The 20,435-nt window shown below is 40.8% G+C and overlaps 1 protein-coding gene across 1 annotated transcript; it reads right to left on the bottom strand.

Annotated features, from left to right (window-relative positions):
* Positions 1-399: 399 nt before the first annotated feature.
* gdnfa (glial cell derived neurotrophic factor a) lies at positions 400-19,089 on the bottom strand. Its single transcript, XM_088355344.1, has 3 exons — positions 18,790-19,089; positions 12,992-13,216; positions 400-1,709 (listed from the first exon to the last, which is right to left on the bottom strand). The coding sequence occupies exons 2-3, from the start codon at positions 13,188-13,190 to the stop codon at positions 1,177-1,179; spliced, it is 732 nt and encodes a 243-aa protein (XP_088211470.1). The 5' UTR covers positions 13,191-13,216; positions 18,790-19,089; the 3' UTR covers positions 400-1,176.
* Between the last annotated feature and the right edge of the window lie 1,346 nt (positions 19,090-20,435).

The following is a 20,435-nucleotide window of genomic DNA, read 5'->3' as shown; positions in this document are numbered from 1 at the left end:
ACCTTATGAACCGACCAAAGACACGAGGATTTGCTGTACGTAAAGGGTTTTTTTGACTCTGGAAGGAACCTTCAATTCACTAGCAACACACTACCTTTCAAGCAGACTAAAGAGGCGGGTATTTAATGTATGTCAGGGGTTCCTTGACAATTAAAAAAAGGGAAGTCACCTTCAGTCCACTAGTCGATCTTTTACTTTCAAACAGACCAAAGATGCAGGGATATGACATATGTAAAGGATTCTTTGACTCGGGAGATAATGGATGTTATCCTAATTCCACTAGCAAATTCACTACCTTGATGTATGCGAAGGGTTCCTTGACTCTGGTAAAGGGCAAGTCACCTTCAATCCAATAGCATTTCTCTACCTTTCGAAGAGACCGTAGATGTGGGGATTTCATGTATGTAAGGGTACTTTGGATCTAAACAGTTCAAGATAATGAAACACCATCTCTTGAACGTCTTTAAAGTCAGTTTTCTTCAATTTTGACAGTCTGTGCCAAATGGGTTGCTTATTCCAGAACTGCTACGATCCTTCTGTGTATAACACTCACCAACACTGGTTTGTCTTCAGTGAAACAACCTAGAAACAATTTTGGTCCTGAGGTCTTAGGGATTAGTAGAATTTCTACACGGGTTGTGAATCCCACCCAAACGTCTCCCGTTTTGCGCTATTTCTTTTAAAACCGGTCTCCGTCCCGACTCTCATGCATTTCTAGTAAAACCCTCGGGGCTTTCCGTCCGCTTTCATCCATGTGTAACTTATTTTTATGTGAGTTGGATTGGCCAAAGGTTCCAGAAACGGATGTGAACACGTGGACAAAGGAGAAAGCACCCTTCTCAATAAATAAAAAAAACATTGTGTCGTAAATGAAATAAATAACAATAAGTTAATTCCATCTTAATAAATATACCTCTTTCACACGAGCATATACATACATAATGATATATATACTGTGTATATATAGTGAGATATTTATATACAGTAAGTCTATATATTCCTATGATGGGATATCAAGTCTGCTGAATCCTTTTGTGTCCGGGAGAGTCCTCATCCAAGAAAGAAAGAAAAGGATATTCCTCTGAGGCTTTCCAGAAGAAACTTGAGTTTTTTTTTACAAAAGGCAGTTAGAAAAAAAGGAAATGTAACAGTATGTCCGTTTTCAGCTCCACGGTTTTACACGCAAGCGCACCTCTTGGCCGAGTGTTTCTTAAGCGTATGGTACACCACGTTGTCGTCCAAGAAAGACAAGTCGTCATCGAAGGCGACCGGTCGGCAACACGTGCGAGAGGGCGCGTCCCTGTCCAGCTTGTTGCCGTGGCTGAGGTTGCTGAGGATCTTGTCGTAGTTGGTCTCGGCCTCGGCGCACGGGCCGCTGCAGTAGCGGAAGATCAGCTCCTCTTTGGTCTGGTAGCCCAGACCCAAGTCCGTCACGTTGAGGTGGACCTCCTTCAGGAGGCAGCCTCGCCCGGGACGCCCCGAAGTCCTCCCGCGACCTCGTTCTCCCCGTCCCGTTTTGCCGCCTCTACCGCGGCCTCGCTTCCGGTCGCCTCTGTTGGCCTTCCCCTCGCCTCGTGCGTTTGCTGTCCCTCTCCGCCTTTGCTCCCTCGGGCCCCGGGACTCTGAGGACCGCCGCAATCTGCCGATCGTCGCCTGAATGAAGTCCATGACGTCGTCGAACTTCTCCGCGTATGGACTCGTTTCGTCATCTGTAAGACACAAATGATTTTTGACTTTCCCTTGTCCTGTAAATATTTTACTTGCGTACAGGGCTGGGTAGGGTTACTTTAACTGGATTACTTTCAAGTACTTTTGGATGACTCCAATACCAAATATGCTGATAAAAGACAAAAGAAACTAAATATGAATAAAATGATGACTCACAACACGTGGTAAGCTTTCTCTCCTGGCTTTGATCTCTTTGATCTCCGGCAAAACTAACATAAAATGCGACAGAAACAAAATGAAAAGAAATCCAAACGGCTTGCCAACATCATTTTTGCCGTTCCATGTATTCCGTTACTCCCCAAGCCTGCGCAAAATTTAGTAATTTTATTCATATTTAGTTTCTTTTGTCTTTTATAAGCATATTTGGTATTGGAGTAATCCAGAAGTAATTGAAAGTAATCCAGTTAAAGTAACCCTACCCAACCCTGCTTGCGTACAATGTGAACACAAATGCGTACTCAAGATTTCTGATTTTTTTTTTCCCCCTAGTGATTATAGATTTGTGGCTCGTCTCTAAAAAGCAGAAGAAGCCTTGCACTGAACAACAACAGCAACCAAATGATGAAGGTCCTGTATCTGAGTCAGATCGGGGGGATTCTCCTCTGTTTCATGTAGGAGAACAAACCTCGTACCCCCCACAAAAACTGCCCGTACAGCAGTGTTCCTCAATTATTTTCTGTCATTTCCCCATGGGAAGAAGAAAACCTTTTGTGCCCCTCATCCCATCATTTTTTCATGGGGTCACTTGAGGCTCCGCTCCACTTCATGTTTACAACACTTCTTACTCAATGCTCTGTGCTATGTGCAAAGAGCAAGTGCTAAATGCAAAAAAAAAAAAAACTCAGAGTGTGAATGAGATTGCCACTGCCCCCTAGTGTAGTGGAGGTGCAATTTCACTTTATTCTTGGAAATTTAAAAAATAAAGGTACCCGAGGTCAAACAGGCCCACCTTGACGGAGCCTCGTGCTCCCCCAGGAGCCTGCCCCACTATTTAAGGACCACTGCTGTAGAGGGATAGGTGTCGCCAGGCTGTACTTACCCAAGGCACACCACAGGAAGTGATGCTCTGACACAAGTGGATAAGGAATTTATAACCAGGCAAATTTCCAAGACCTTCATGTAATTTGATGGAATTGAAATCTGTACCGTGGCCCCCGGGATACTGCCCCCCCTCTTTATTACATTTTCACTTGTTTGTTTTTTTATATGATTTGAGACCACTTGTTTTTTACTTTGTGTCCAGTCTTTGTTGTTAAACACACATTGAGTCCAATTCGATCATGACGCGTTTCAACAATTTACCACTAGTTGGCAGCAGGTAGACATTGTGTCATTCGTATAAACAGAAAAGAATTAGCTTAGTTTAGACAATGACAGATTTGAAAGACACCCGGGATACAGCATCCTGGCCTTATGACGTTTTCACTTTATGGTGTGAATTGATGTTTTTTTTGCCCCCTCTTCCAGTTTTTTCTCAAAAAACACTTATTTCTCATGCCCAAAACTTACGTCTCGAAGATGCCTGTCTGCAATTGGTCGACATTGTATAAAATACATGTCACAGCATCATACAGGTATGCTATTGGCTGAACTTCCTCCCATAATGCCTTTCTCTTCTTTCAGTTCAGAATCCTATGTTTTTTGTAAAGACTATTTTTGTACTGTATTTTTTTTACTATGGGCCCAAAGACTTGCAATGATGCTAAAGGAATAAGCAAGAACCCACTCTCCTCTGCATCCACCTGCTAACTCCACTATGCCAGCTCGAGACGTCACACCAACGGTAAATCAAATTTCATATTTATTTATTTATAATGTTAATCGTATGCATGTATACTACACATAAGAAGTGCTTATTGTATACTGTATTGTTATTTTAATGTTTTTATCGGTGTTACCGGGGGTTCGGAAGGCATTATCCTACTACCACCCGCTATACAGCAACTTCTCTTTGCAATCCCCACATCAAAATGGGATAATGTCCCATCCGTTTACTATACTTTACTTTTACGGACTACTTTTTCTTCACCATCTTCATCCAAAACTGCCTTACAGTTCCCATTCCCATCCACAAAAATGGAAAGGCTCAAAAGATCTTTCCATATCCACCTGAAAGCGAACACAAGGCTCCCTTTGTATCTGTCCTTCCAGTGAGGAAATCGGACAGCAGAATGCTCTGCTGGGTTTGCTCCAAGAACTTTAAGGACGATTCCATAAACTAAAACTGGTAAAAGACATTTGTCAGAACCTCCTTCGGATCTACGGAGGTGTTGAGGGTGGGATGACAGATTGTTTGAAGCGGTGCTTGTTAAACTGTAGTCTGGGTAGCGTCAACTGAGTTTAAGGTTCACGAATCATTTCGTTGGAATTAAAGATATGGAAACCCTTTGTTTTTCCGTTCCTTTGACCCTAAAAGTTTGAGAACCGCCCATCAAAAGCTCTTTCGATGTTCCAAAGACGCCAAACGTCCTCATACTCCAGCTGCTTCCTGTCTCCTAACAAAACCCGTGAAAACGAGCTAGCATATTAGCTTGCGTCCTGACACCGTCTGAAAGACAGCTGCTGCTGTCTTGTTTGATCCCGACTCCAGGAACCGACGTGCTTTTATATGAATTATTTAGCGGGAATAAGACATCAATACGCCTCGAACATCTGCTGATGGGGACTAGATCCAAAATTTGTTTCGAAGCTTCGTCTCTGTACATTACTTGTATTACTCGGTGTTAAACCGATGTTCTTGGATGAAACAATTAGTCTGACTCTTGTTGCATTCCAGCCATGTCGAGGCAAGTCCGGTTTTTATTTAGAAAGTTCGAGAACCAAAAAGAGAATGGGAGGTCACCTTCAATCCGCCAGCATTCAAGCAGACCAAAAACACGGGGATTTGATGTATGTAAAGGGTTCCTTCTCTTTGGAAAACGAGTGGTCCCCTTCAATCGACTAGCAGTCCATTTAAGACCAAACATGGGAATTTTAGTTACCTATTGGGTTCTTCTGGAGAGAAAGGGAGGTCACCTTCAATCCACTCGCAACTTGCTACCTTTTGAGTAAAGCTTTGATATATCCAAAGGGTTCCTTGACTCTGAAGAGAACTGATGGTCATCTTCATCTGTTCACTACCTTTGGGACCAAATACAGTGTTTTTTATGTGTAAATGGTTTCTCGATTCCTGAGAAGAGATGGTCACCTTCTGTCCACTAGTGATTTGCTACCTTTTGAGCAGACCAACATGGAGATTTTATGTATGCAGAGGGTTCTTTTCCTGAGTGGGGAGGAGGTTCCCTCCAATCCACTAGTAGTTCTCTACCTTTTCAATCGTCCAAAAACACAGGGATTTTATGTATGTAGAGCGTTCCTTGACGCTGAGAAGAGGAGGACCCCTTCAATCCACTAGTAGTTCACTACCTTTAAAACCAAAGACAGGGATTTGCTGAATGTCAAGGGTTTTTTTACTTAGGAGAGAAATGGAGGTAACTTTCAAGCAACTCGCTACATTTTGAGTATGGATTTGATCTAGGCAAAGCGTTCCTTGAATCCTGAAGATACCAAGTCATCTTCTGTTCACTAGTGACCAACTACCTTTTGAGTAGACAAAAGACAAGAAGATTGGATGCATGCAGAGAGTTCCTTGACCCTGAGAGGGAAAGAGGTCCCTTTCATCCATCCATCCATTGTCTTCACCGCTTATCCTCAGTAGGGTCGCGGGGATGCTGGAGCGCATCTCGGCCGGCTTCGGGCAGTGGGCAGGGGACACCCTGAACTGGTTGCCAGCCAGTCGCAGGGCAGAGGGACAGACAACTCTGTCCCTCATTTAGGGACAATTTTAGACCGGCCAATCAACCTGACATGCATGTTTTTTGGAAACCGGAGTGCCCGGAAGAAACCCACGCAAGCACCCAGAGAACATGCAAACTCCACACAGGAGGTTCGATCTCATGACCTCAGAACTGTGCCGCACACGCCCTAACCACTGCGCCGCCGTGCTGCAGGTCCCTTTCAATCCACTAGTATTTTCTACGTTTCGACTAGACACAGGGATTTGATGTACGTAGAGGGTGGCATTAGCTCAGGAGGTAGAGCGCTTGTCTTGGGATCAAGAGGTCGCAGGTTCGGTTCCCGGCTACTCCGTGTTATATGTCAAAGTATCCTTGGGCAAGACACTGAATCCCTAATGCCACCGATAAGCAGGTAGTTGTCTTACATGGCTGACACTGTTATCGGTGTGTGTGTGTGAATGGGTAAATGTGAAGCACATTGTAAAGCGCTATGGGAGGTCTTCATTGACTTGAAAAGCGCTATATGAATGCAGACCATTTACCATTTATATCAGAACATTGCTAGATACTGAACTTCAGACTTTCATTCAATTTTACACATATGTCCTTAGAAGTCCCTGCTTCCTCCAACAATCAATGTCAAACGGGTCATTCATTCTAGAACCGATACGGTGCCTCCTGTTTCCCAACAGGAGGCGTTCAGACCGTTGAGCAGGTTCAGGAATCGCAATAAAAATCGTCAGAGAGGAAACGAAATTGGACGCCCGAGTAAAAATCGCATGACGACCAGCGTCCGTGTCGGTCTGGCAGGTGTTTTTGCGGTTAGGAGGTGTCACCGGACACTCCGGACACTTGTTAGGCGCCACTCGATACCCCCGCGCCCTACAGCTGATTGGATCAAAGCGAATAGGCGGAGTCTCGCTTGTTTCTATGCCCCATGGTACCAGTGTTTCCTCTAAGCTGCGCGCGTGCGCAATTGCGCACTGCTCGCACATTCTGTATGAGCAGTCCTGTGCTTTTGCCGCAGTAACGACACTTGAGCAACTAATTTTCAGCAGCCGCTAATGCTAATACTGTACTGTTCTGTGCATACAGCTACAGCAACACTATGCTAGCATTAGCAGCATGAGCAGTCCATTGCTTTTGCATTGCATTTATCAAATGAGACAACTCAAAAAGTCTGTACTTTCTACTGTGCTAGCAGGAAGCAGGAAACGTGGCAAGGTGCTAAAAAAAGATGCTAATTCATCACAAAAGACTCAACAAACAAATGGTCAAAACAACCATAAAACTATCTGAACCAAAGAACAAACCTCACAAACAGTGTTGCCTCTAAGCTGCGCGCGTGTGCAATAGCGCACTGCTTGCACATTCTCAGCGCACAAGAAAATCGAGCCAGCGCACAAAAACCAGGGCTCAAAATTATTAATTAAAAAGCGACTTAAGTCAAAGTTACAGTGCATGAAGGTAAAAATACACGGGTTCCCCTGACATTGTGTCCTAATTGTGGTATTTTGAAGTCGAGTCGAAGTAGAACGAAGTTGAGTAAAGTTAGTAGAGTTTGTCGGGGAACGGGCTTCTTCGGCTCCGCTCACTAAAAAGAACCGGCTCTTTCGGGTCCTAAACGGCTCTTCGGGTTGTTATTGCTTCTTTCATTCCAACATGACCAAATATGATGTAAAATTATGCACAAAGTGACTTAAAGGAAGGGGGAATAGAACAAAAAAGGAAAAACATACCAAAATGAAAAAGTAGTGAAAAGCTGAGAAAAAAAGAAACAAAAGGAAGAGAAAAAAGGAAAAATGTAGAAAAAAGACAGAAAAAAAGAAAAGAAAGAAATGTATGAAAAAAGTAAATAGAGAACAAAAAGAAAAAAAGTAACAGCTCGGAAAAAATAAACACAATGAGATTTTTTTAAAGGAATTTAAAAAAAAGTAGAAAAAAAACACGGAAAAAAAGAAAAAGTTTGTGTTGCATTCAAATAATTTCCAATTATATCAAGTGAATCTTGTTGCCAACATTGTACTTCCACTCAAAAATGTGATTAAGTACAGTTCTGTATCTTACAACCGATTAAATAAGCCCCCAAAAATGTTAATATTATGCAACAAAAGATATCAGGAAATAAAAAGAAATGGATATCTTGTGAAAGAATTGTAAAAACAAATGACGTTTGTAGGCCGTACAACCTTTGCAATAGTACATGAGTCAATTCATTCAAAAGCGAAAAATCATTTTGCATTGCCGGAAACTCAGCAAAATGTAACGTGATGTCAAGTTTTGGACATGTTTGATGATGACTTAGTTGCCACACTTGGGATTGCCGTTGCTCACTGTTGTTGCAAGCGTTGCTCACCGACTTTATGTGAACGCTCAGACCCGGGGAAAATTACAGGGAACATTGCACGGTACGTGTAAATCTTCTAAAAGTTAGCGTCACCGAAGTGAAAACTGTAAAGTGGGTCACTTGCGGTATAAATGCAACTTCCAGACTGATTTTCGTGCGCCAGTTGTGCAATCTGTGCTGCAACTAATCAGCAGCACACAAACGCTATCAGCGTTACAACAATTCCATTTCAACATCGTTTTCACCTCCTCTAGCTCTGGTTTATACTGTGATTTTCAATTTCACAGCAATGGTTTACCACAAATAATGCGTTTGAGTTGTCTCTGCCGGTGTAATGAAGTACGATTCTGTCAGGATGTGGTGCTTTAGTTCCCATTTAGAGGATGTTAAACTGTGGGGAGTGGCTGGAGAGCGCACACCTGCATCTCATTATTTCGGTGCCTAATATTGAAGACACCAGAAGGTGTTAGGTCTTTGCTACTGTTATTGTCACGTTAGGTTTGTTTGTTGTTCCTTGTTTGGACATTTTGTTGGTTATTTTGTATTTTCGTACCTGGGTTTTGTTATTTAACAATGCACGTTGGGTCCAATTCAAACTGTGACACAATTCAATGTTTTAGCACTGAATACTACCAGACAGCCATTTTGCATTCATCTAACAAAACTGCTAACTACCTACTACTAAGCTCAAGACATATTTTTGTTTTTTTTGTTTTTGGGTAGTTAGCTTTCAAAATTTGCTGTTATGTTACAGAAAAATTACTAGATATTTTCCACTTATAAGTCAGTTTTGATGATATGAAAGCTTAACTAACAAAAAATTCATACAGAAGACCCCCAGGATATGACGTCCTCCCCTTACAGCTTTTTCCCCTCAATACACCATCAACTACAAATTATTTTGCCTTCCCAAAACGTATAAAAGTCAAACCTAGTGGTGTTTGTGCATATGACGAGTTTTATCTCTAAGATGCCTGTCTACAATTGGTTGACGTCACAGTATCATGAAACCGCAGACATGCTGATGGCTGAATTAACTCCCATAATGCCTTTCTTTCCCTTTCATGATGTTCAGAATCTTGTGCCCCTTGTAAAGAATTAAGTGTTGATAATACTATACTGTATTTTCTTGTATTTATTTGTTATGGATCTTAAGCTTGTAGTGATGCTAAAGGGGGAAGCAAAAACATGATAACCATTATTAAGAAACACCCTCACCAAGGAATGTAATCGTAACCACAGATGGTCGGGACTTAAATAACAATGAGGGGGCGATTAAAGCAAGGGAATTTTCTAACAATCCTTGCAAGTAGAAGTTTTAAAATAACCATCCATTTTTAATCCTCTGCTGCCATCTCCTCCATCCGCCTGCATCCACCCACTAACTCCACTGCACCATCTTAAGTGACGTCGTGCCAAAGGTAAATACAATTTAATTTTTCTTTTACATGTACATTTATTTATAACGTTATTCATTCAAATACACATATATTACACCTGATGCTATTTTGTTGTCGGAGTTTTTATCACAGGTACCAGGGTTGGGGAGCTAATTACCGGTTTTAGAATGGATTCATGCAGTGTCTCTGGGGTCTACTGTATTTCAGGCTTGAGGTGGCAGGGTAAACTCTCTCCCCGAAAAGTTCCCCATCCACCTTTTGGCCCCTAGCCTGCGTCCAAGGTGAAGATGATCCAGTGTCACGCAGCTCCAAACACACTCAAATTCCTTCCCGGTGTGGCTGTTAAATGCACGTATAAACAAAACGCTTCAAACTTTCCATTCCCGGGCTCGTTTTTTTTCGGGGTTGATTTCCGACTCGCCGGTGGCGGCGAATGTAAACAGCGGAGGCGAATATTTGGCAGCCGTCTGCCGCGCTCACGGTTCGGTTCATGAGACGCGGCTGTTTTGACACCGCCGTGATGTAACGCGTCATAAAACACAAATCGACACACGCGCTTCACGATAAGCTGGCCGACATCATTGTGGGAAATCCTCTGTGCTCGGCTTAACAGATAACTCTGCGAACTTTGACTCCTGTCCTTGTTGTTTTTCCGTTGTTTAGTGTTAGAGCCTGTTGCTCGTTATCCGCCACTGTCCATAAGCAAGAACCTAATATATTTGGACTGTGCCAACAGCAAAAGCTGTTGGATTGCCCTTGATGTTCCTGATCTCCTGCCCGAATATACTTGTTGTTGATCTGTTCTGGACTTCCTGAACTAGTGTTTTCCGGACTGTTTTTTTGTTACTCGTTTTATTCTCTTGTTAATTTCCTTTGCCCCCAAATAAACTCTTGTCATTCAGTTTTTTTTTTTGCACTTGGGTCCCAATACCAAAACATAAGTTTTGTTTTTTTAATATTTTTGGCAGTACAGAGAAGGTAAAATTATGTAATTTACAGGTTACGAAGATGTATCGGTAAGCTAAAGATGGGTCCGAAAATGTTTATCAATTTTTTTTTTTAACTCTGCCATCTTATTAAAGTGAAACTTTGCCGCCTGTAGCCATCAATTGTGCTGAATATGTTAAGCAGCAAGACACAAAGAGAAATATAGTCTATACTAATAGTCATTGTTACACCAAAGCATAAAAATATACCTGATCACAAGCAGAAAACCAGTATTTAGGGACTGTGCCAACAGCAAAAGCTGTTAGATCCTTTGCCCTTGATGTTCCTGATCTCCTGCCCGAATATACTTTTTGTTGATCTGTTCTGGACTTCCTGAACTAGTGTTTTCCGGACTGTTTTTTTTTTTTGTTCCTCATTTTATTCTCATGTTAATTCCCTTTGCCCCCAAATACTCTCGTTGATTTTTTTCTCTGCACTTGGGTCCATATACCAAAACATAACCGTTTTGTTTTTTAATATTTTTGACAGTACAGAGAAGGTAAAATTATGTAATTTACAGGGTAGTACGGGTACGAAGATGTATCGGTGAGCTAAAGGGTCCAAAAATGTTGGTTATAAAAAATTTTTTTTTAACTGCCATCTTATTAAATTAAAACTCCGCCGTCTGTAGCCATCAATTGTGCTGATAGCAGCAAGACACAAAGAGGAATATAGTCAATCCTAATAATCATTGTTACCCCAAAGCATGATAATATACCTGATCACAAGCAGAAAACCAGTATTTAAGGACTGTGCCAACAACAAAAGCTGTTCGATCATTTGCCCTTGATATTCTGGAGCTCCCTCCTAAGTATACGTGTTCCCGATACATTTTGGACTTCGGTAACTAGTGGTGAATACATTTCAATCCAAAAGATAAAAACAAAAGCACTGATTTAAAAAATGTAGACAAATTCAAGAAACTTCATATAAACGTGCATTTGTTTGAAATACTAGTACAAATAAAAAGTCAAATCGTGTGTTTTGGTCACTTGGAGTCTCCATAGTTTGGCACTTGTTTTTGGCTCTATTACACACTTTTGGGAAATCTATTGGTCATAGCATACACACTGTCCCTTTAAGGGTTCATAGAGAGTTAACACTAACATGCTAAATTCTGATATCCCTTGTACAGTTTAATCATCATTTCTTTGTTAGCATTTAGCTAACTGACGAGGTAATGTGTATGATTTGCTTAATTAGTTTATGGATTTAATATGCAAATGTGATCATCAATTAATAAACATGTCTGTTTTCCTTTTTTTGATGCAGGTTTGACAGCGTATCGCATGAAATCCTTTCGCAATCAGGCACACAAGTACAAACGAGCGCACCCTCCAGCAGAACCTAAGAGGAGCTTAGAGGACTCAACAAAGGGAGGGGGGAGCCAAGAACGTTAACCAAAAACTGGAGATAAATCGGTGTGTTGCATTTTCTCAGGATTACATACAATGCTGTGTTAAAGTTTTTGCCCCCTTCCTGAATTCTGTGTTTTTTTTGCAAAATTATCTCTCAAATGTTTCATATCATCAAATCGATTTTAATATCACACAGAGACCCAAGGAAATACAAAATTCACTTTTGACTTATTCCATTTCTTAAGGCGAAGTAGGCTACAAAATCTCAAAATCACAATTGACATCCCACAAACCAAAGAAATTCTACAAGAAATTAGAAAAAAAGTGAGTTAAATCAAAGGACACAAAGCCTGTTCTAAGGCTGCAGGGTTTTAGCAAACCACTGTCAGAGCCATTATCCCAAAAAAGGAGAAATCTGGTAACAGTGGCAAACCTTCACAGGAATGGTCAACCAACTAAGGTTACTCCAAGAGTGCGACGACGGCTCATCCAAGAGGTTACAAAAGAACCTCGAAACAACATCCAAGGATTAATTAAGGCCAGTGCTAATGACTCCACTATCGGAAAGACACTGGCTTCAAAAGAACACATTTGCCAAAATGCATCTCAATTATCCCCAAGAAAATTTTTGTGGACTGATGAATCCAAAATTGAGCTTTTTGGAAGGTGTGCAGCCCATCTGACATAAAAATCTCACATTATTTGACAAAAAATAACATTCTGCTGACTGTGAAGCATGGTAGTGGCAGTGTGATGGTCTGGGGCTGCTTTGCTGCCTCAGGACCTGGACTACTTCCCTTGACAAACTAACGAGTCCTGGTGTTTACCAGAAGATCCTGAAGGAGAACGTCCAGGCATCAGTTCGTGCCCTAAAACTCAAGCGCTATCGGATCGTGCAGCAGTACAACAATCCGAAAAACCCCTGCAAGTCCACGAAAGGATCTGGAATGGCTAAGTCCGGAATGAAATCCAATTGAGATGCTATTGTGTGACCTTAAATGTTAAAAGTTCATGCTAGCAAACCCTCTAAAATATGGTAGATTTGAACCAATTTTGCAAAGAAGAGTGGGCAAACATTCCTCCACAGTGTTGTAAAAGACGCATTAGCAATTATCGTAAACATTTGGTTCCAAACGTGGTCCAACTCGCCATTAGGTTCAGGTGGCAATTACGTTTTCACAAAGGGCCAGATAGGTTTTGATTTTAGTGCCTTAGTAACTGGAATCAATATCATATCATTCATCAGTGCATTTTGTGTTTCCTTGGTTCTGTGTTATATTCAAGTTGGTTTGATGATCTGAAAGTGATAAATATGCTAAAAACACAGAATTCAGGACGGGGTCTAATACTGTTTGGTGGTACTGTGATCCACGCCGAGTTTAGTGAAAACCTTACACGGATCCTCCACAGAGATCTCCCTTATGTCGCCTTGGGCATCGCGTCTTAACCAGTCCTCTGCGGACTGGCGTGCAGAACTGGAGTATTTGGCGGCCAAGGAGATCCTCTTGGCGGTCTTGGTGCTGTGGTTGAGAGGCCGGCTAGCGACGGAGCTCAGGAGCAATAAACACATGGCCGCCACATCCCATAAATTCATCTTAGACTCAGTTCCTATGAGGAGAGCTGGAATACAAGAGAGAGAATGGATTAATTCCTGTCAAAAGTCAAAAACTCCAATAAAGACCGTCGTGGGGGCTATTGGTGCCCACCTAACCTGCCAGTGCCAAAGACAAATATTTATCTGCAGACTTAAAATCAGCCACTAGGCCAGGGGTCTCCAACATGGCGCCCCTTAAGGACAGCAGAGGTACCTGCAGGCCTGTTTTGTAAATAGCTCAATGATTTTCTAGTCATTTAACCTTTATTTTGAAAAATTACCCTGATAAGAACATAGTAACAACATAGTAATAACATAAGTTATTTTAAGAAATTCAAATGAATAAGTTCTGGTTCATGGGCTACATAGACAAAAAGTATTGATGATTCATTTAAAAAAATAATTAACATAAGCGAAAAAAACGAGAATATATTTGTCAAACAAATGTAATTATCCTTCTTTTCAATAATTTAATTTCCAGGAAATACAACAAACTAATTTCAATATCTGGGTTTTGTATAGTGAATGAGCCAAAAGGGAATTTTCTTTTTAGCTAGCTACCCTTTTAGCTTTGTATCAAGCTATTGTGCTAGTTTTTTACATCTGTTTTAATCATGCTATCTAGTTAACATTTCACTTTTTTTAGCTAGTTATTAAGCTCAATTTTGGCCTCCTTTCTAGCTAGCTATCTAGCTTTCTTTTTAGCTTTCTAACAGGCTGTTTAGTTGGCTTTTTACCATTATAGTTAGCTATCTAGCTCTCTTTTAGGTTTTTAGCTTACTCGCTAGCTAGCTTTCTATCTTTTTAACTATTTAGCGAGCTATCTAGCTAGATTTTTACATTTTTGCATGCTACCTAGCTAACATTTGAACTTTTTTTAGCTAGTTATCAAGCTAGATTTTGGGCACCTTTATAGCTAGCTGTCTAGCTTTGTTTTTAGCTTTTTAACAGACTATTTAGATGGCTTTTTACTATTATAGCTATCTAGCTCCCTTTTAGGTTTTTAGCTTAGTAGCTAGCTAGCTTCCTACTTTTTTAACAATTTAGCAAGCTATCTAGCTAGATTTTTGCATGCTACCTAGCTAACATTTGACCTTTTTTTGCTAAATGTCAGGCAAATTTTGAGCTCCATTCTAGCTAGCTATCTAGCTTTGTTTTTAGCCTTCTAGCAGACTATTTAGTTGGCTATTTACTATTGTAGTTAGCTATCTAGCTCTCTTTTAGATTTTCAGCTTAGTACAGAGATAGCTTCCTACCTTTTTAACTATTTAGAAAGCTATCTAGCTGGATTTTCACATTTTTGCATGCTACCTAGCTAACATTTGAGCTTTTTTGCTAGTTGTCAAGCTAGATTTTGGCCTCCTTTCTAGCTAGCTATCTAGCTTTGTTTTTAGCCTTCTAACAGACTATTTAGTTGGCTTTTTACTATTATAGTTAGCTATTTAGCTCCTTTTAGGTCTTTAGCTTAGTAGCTAGCTAGCTTCCTACCTTTTTAACTATTTGCAAGCTATCTAGCTAGATTTTTTTACATTTTTTTGCATGTTACCTAGCTAACATTTGAGCTTTTTTTTCTTGCTAGATTTTGGCCTCCTTTCTAGCTAGCTATCTAGCTTTGTTTTTAGCTTTCTATCTAGCTGTTTAGATGGCTGTTTACTTTTCTAGCTGGCTATCTGGCTCCCAATTAGTTTTTTCGCCCGTTTGTTTTTCTAGCTTACTTTCAAACTACTTTTTAGCTATTTAGCAAACCATTTAGCTAAGTTCCCATTTTTAGAAATTCACATCCAACTGCTGATCCTTCGCGCTAATTCGTGCCTAAAAGTAGCTCGACGTTTGGAAAAGGTCGAAGACCCCGCATTAGCTCAGAGTCTTAAATATTCAAATAATTAGTCGCAGACTTAAAATCGAGGCAAAATATAAATGGCCTGAAAAGGTATGGCTACTAAAATCAATTAGAAGCAGCTAGCTTGTAGCCTTTAATAAACAAACATTTATTTGCAGACTCAAAATTGCCATAAAGTACCCACAGAATATATATGGCTTGAAAAGGTATAACATGCTAACAGAATTAAATCATGGTTGCTAGCTCGTAGCCTTTAAGAGGCAAAAGGCTATTTTCACACGTAAAACCGAGATAAAGTAAACACAAAATATAAATGGCTTCAAAAAGTGTAACTGTAATATGAATGGTTTCATGTATAACATGCTAACAACATGTTAGTCACAAACTTTTATTCGGATATTTAAATTTGGTATCAAGTACGCACGGGATAGAAACTCAAAGAGGTATAATGTACAAAATCAAAGCTTGCTAACTTGTAGCCCAGCCCTTATTAAGCAAATATTTTTTCGCAGACCTAAAATCGGTATGAATAATATAATCGTCTTGAAATGTAAATCGTGCTAACATAATTAAACGGTAGATGCTAGCTTGGTTAGGCAAATCATCCTTCACAGACTTGAAATCGGTATAGAACATAAATCGGTTTAAAGTACACACAAGATATAGAAATTTTGATGCAACGCGGTAACAAAATCATAGCAACAAACTAGGTAGAACATGTATTGTTGCTGACCAGGGGTCACCAACGTGGGGTTCGTGGGCAACAGGTAGCTTCCTAAGAACATTCAGCAAGCCCACAGGCCGTTCTAAATATATGCTCACTATTGACGGATCATTGTGATTTCCTAAGGAATGTGATCTTATTAACTGGCTTGATGCTTTGGTAAGTTGATTGAACCCTACTACTCATAAATTACAACCTTGTAATAACATATGGAAAAAGACATGCACAATTAACCTTTTTAGCTAGTTGGTAAAAAAAGGTGGACAATATAGGTTGATCAATTCAAATATCCATTATCAATACTGGGTAAGTACTTGGATCGAATCAATACTATTGTCTTGGGATCAATATTGTCTTACTATCACTATAATAATGTTGTTAGTGGGTCATAAGATTCTACATATACTTTAATTTTCAAATTCGATTCGATTGTGTTGACAGTATTTGTACTATTGACTTTATTTTCAGGATATTGTGCAATAGCAGGTATTTTAGTTGTCTTGTTGACTTTGTTGTACTGTTTTTGTCATGATTACTGATATGACTCAGCTCTGCCCGCTCCTTTGGCGCCATCTGCCGCGGGTTCTGATTAGCTCCCAGTATTTGAACCCAGGCCTGTCTGTCCCCTATTGTGAGTCCGTCTGCGAATCGCCGTGTATACAAGGCAAGCCTTTTTCGACCCTGACCCCGCCTGTCCCGTTTTTTGCTCCCGTCTGTCCCCGGCTTCGACCCGTTTTTTGATCCTGACCACTTCTGCTCTCCCGTCCCGGCTTTCGACCTATTTTTGTCCTTGACTTCATCTTCTCTCCTATTCTGGCTTACGACTCGTTTCCCACCACGTCTTGCTCTCTCAGTCCCGGCTACCGACCAGTTTCCCGCCCCTGACACCGCCATCGCTCGCTACGGAAGATCCACTTCTGCGTTCGGATCACAATCCGAGTACGAGAGCGAACACCGGACCGTGGGCGCAGCCTTTCCTCTCTCTTTCAATAATACTTGTGGTAAACGTCACGCAAGTGGGTTCTGTTTCCGTTCTGATCCTGACAGTTTTCGTACTTCGTTTTCACTTTGCCGCTTTTTTTGTTCGACTCTCGAATTTCAAACTGTTGAAGTAGAATCATTTCTATTTATTTCTTATACTGTTAAAGTATGCATTAGTCTTTTAAGCGAAAATACAATTTTGGTGGCCAAAACATTTTGTGCCGTGTTTATCGTAACTATAAACCAACTCAAAGGGATTCAATCAATCAATTGTCACATTTCCCGCCAAAAGTATCGATATCAATCGATACGACAAGTATCGCCCTCCCCTAGTATCTCGAAACATTTAAAGTGGAAAGATTTGATTCGTTACGAATGGATGCATCTTCTGTTTTATAATAAAAAAAGCAATATACACCTACGTAGCTACCGTAAAGGGTTACTGAAAGAGAAAGTAATAAATATATATATATCCAATAACCACAACACACTGTTGATAGGACAAAACCGTGAACCGTGCACGTAATACCGATCGTCAGTTTTCATTTCATTCCGATTATCAATTTATACACTCGTCATAAAGATAAGCCAATGTTGTGGCCGGATTGCATGCCCCTCCCCCGCCCATTAAATTGTACACCTTCATAAAACAACTGTTTGTTGCGTGGGAAACCGGGCCAAATACAGCGAGTCCCAAATATTTGTATTCCTGGTTGCCGGCACATGTTCAACTACGCACAAGCGCTCCGAGTCTCCACCTGTTGATTGTCCTCCAAACTCCATTTTCTGACCCTGCTTCCCCAAAACGCGTGACTCGAAGTTTTGTAGTTTGACATGTACTCCATCAGGCTGTTGAGCATCAAAACAAAAAAGGAACTTCACGTTCTGTTTTTCTATTTTTAGTAACTACATCACCTCAGCGAGTTGCTCCCCTTATGAACGATTGCGTTTCTTTTATTAACCGATCATAAACCTTATAAAGACCACATGACGCCTATTTACTCACGGCAAGACGGAATACGTAGAAGAAAACAAAGAGCGCTGGGTGGATCGTTCCAGATAACCATAGTATCAAAACCGAACGAGTACTCTGACCAGATTGATAGTATTATCTTGGGATCAACACTGTCTTCCCATTCTGGGTATTAGACGATTCAACGAAGGGAGGTGGGAGCCAAGAATGTTAACCAAAAACTGGTATAAAAATGCATTATCACTTTCAAATTCGATCCAATTGTGTTAAGACTATTTGCACGACTGACTTGTAGACATTATTCCGTGTTCCTATTTTCGCTACATTGCAGCTTTTTAGGTTTATTCACTTTTGTTTTAAATGGATTTACACTTATACTGTTAAATTTTGCATTTTAGTGATTTCATAAACAACGTTTTTGGTGCCTACGAATTTTGTGCCGCGTTTATCATAATTATAAACGAATTCTTTCGATTGTTTAACGATCAAGACATTCACAAGAAAAAAAAGTATAGGTATTGGGTAGGTATTGATCAATATCCCCCTGTATTTACAAGGATTGGTTTTATTTATTGACCAAGAAAAAAAAAAAAAAATTCTTTGAGTGTCTTTCTTAGTTCCTTTCCCACGTGCAGTAAATTGTATATATACAGGGTTGGGTAGGGTTACTTTAACTTGATTACTTTTAATTACTTTTGGATGACTCCAATACCAAATATGCTAATCAAAGACAAAAGAAACTAAATATGACTAGAATGATGACTTACAACACGTGGTAAGCTCTCTCTCCTGGCTTTGATCTCTTTGATCTCCGGCAAAACCAACATAAAATGCGACAGAAACAAAAGAAAATAAATCCAAACAGCTTGCCGACATCATTTTTGCCGTTCCATGTATTCCGTTACTCCCCAAGCCTGCACAAAATTGAGTCATTTTACTCATATTTAGTTTTTTTTTCGTCTTTTATTAGCATATTTGGTATCGGAGTAATCCAAAAGTAATTGAAAGTAATCCAGTTAAAGTAACCCTACCCAACCCTGTATTTAATATATATAATATATAATATAAATTTATCGCTTACCTTAAAGATGGCCCATGCAGACCTGCAGGTTAAAATCCACGCGGCATGATGCATCCAAAAGAGAAGAAAAAAATCCCACTGTTTGGCGCGACAGTTTCCACTCGTACCAGAAAGAAAAACACGCCACTCAGATCCACGACGTGCGCGCACTTCGGACCCCGATGAAAACGCAAAAGACGCAATCTCCTACTCCACGGGTGGGAAAAGTCGCCCGTCCTTTCCTCGTGCGCCCTCACATCCCGCGTAAAAGGAGCGGCGAGGGTGGGTCAGTGTCTAAATCCACGCGTGGGTCTCTCCTTCTCGTCCTCATCGCGCAGCCGAGCAGCAGCGCTGAGCCGCGCTCCGCGGGCGCTCTACGGCCATTTATAGTCCGTGGGTCTCGGTGTCCGCCCCCCCTTTCTCCTCCGTGCGCGCGGAGATCCACGCGACACGCCCACTTCTGTCACTATTTGCAACATTGAAATTGCTGCAAAAAATGAACGAGACTTTTAACTTTTAACAAATTATATGAGAAATTAAAAACCGTGGAAATGGAGCTAACTTCAACCACAGGGGGCAGTGATGGTTTGAAGCACGTTTTATTTATTTCTGAGCATTTAGTCTAAATTCTAATGATGTATTTTATTAATATTGTTGCTGTAATGTTAGTTATTTTTGAAAAAAAACTAAAAAATATCTGGTCACGGATCCCTTTAGTGCATGGGACGTTGGGGCACCGATATGGGGATGCTGACGGTCCCTGGTCTGTGCTTGGGTCTTGGTTGGCACCAGTCCATTACTTAATGTTGTGGGCCCAGTTCTTTTGGGGGTTTCCTTTCTTCCTGCCCCCTTGGACTGTGCCCTGGAGAATGATCTTGGTCGGTCCAGATGATCTTATGATAGGACTATGCCACTGAACTTTCTGTCTGTGCAGAGTTAACAGTTATTGGTAGGGTGCCAATGGTGTTGTGCATTGTCACATGGGCTAAGTACAGTGGAACCTGGGTTCACGACCATAATCCGTTCCAGAACCCTGTTCGAAAACCGATTTGTTTGATCACCGAAATGATTTTTCCCATTAAAAATAATGTAAATCGTTTTAATCCGTTCCAACACCCTGAATGTTTTCCATGAATGTTTAACGTAAACATGAAGCTAACCCGGGCTAATCGTACGTTCGCGTTGTCGTAACCTACCGTACGAAAGATTACGCTAACACGAACGTGTAAAAAAAAAAAAAAGGATAAAGAAAAGAATTATGAATAGGATTTCTTACCTTTGTGGTGGTCAGCAGAAGGCGCAGGCAAGATCAGCAATAGTTGTACGCACTACTTTTCTTTTTTCACCTGTAGCAATTTTGCTGCTTGCACTGACTTTCTTCGGAGGCATATTAAGGGGCTAAAACACCCGTACGCTGCTCAGCATCGCACCCTAGCGTACGCACTCACGCATTATTTTTTGACCCAACAGCGAAGCAAGAATTTCTCGAAATTATTGGTCGGACTCCGATTTGTTCGAACTGAGAGGCGTTCGAAAACCGAGGTTCCACTGTAGCTGATTTCTAGAAGTTTCCTGTTGCTACACTACTCCATGGCCTGGATTTTCCTTTTTCAGTTTTGCTCTGAGAGGAAGCTTAGAGGAACTTGCACAAGTCTGATCTTTGATTT

This window comes from Urocampus carinirostris, chromosome 16 (genome assembly GCF_059441175.1).
Source record: "Urocampus carinirostris isolate Australia breed hairy pipefish chromosome 16, RoL_Ucar_1.0, whole genome shotgun sequence".
In the NCBI taxonomy this organism is placed as follows: domain Eukaryota; kingdom Metazoa; phylum Chordata; class Actinopteri; order Syngnathiformes; family Syngnathidae; genus Urocampus; species Urocampus carinirostris.
Note: the sequence above shows the minus strand (reverse complement) of the source record. Positions and strands in the feature narration are given on the sequence as shown.

What these genes read in the sequence shown, in the direction of transcription:
- gdnfa (XM_088355344.1), bottom strand. Translation starts at nt 13,190, where the DNA reads ATGAATTTATGGGATGTGGCGGCCATGTGTTTATTGCTCCTGAGCTCC. An exon ending in GATCTCTGTGGAGGATCCGT is followed by an intron (nt 1,710 to 12,991) that starts GTAAGGTTTTCA and finishes TGTGTCTTACAG; the next exon opens with ATGACGAAACGAGTCCATAC.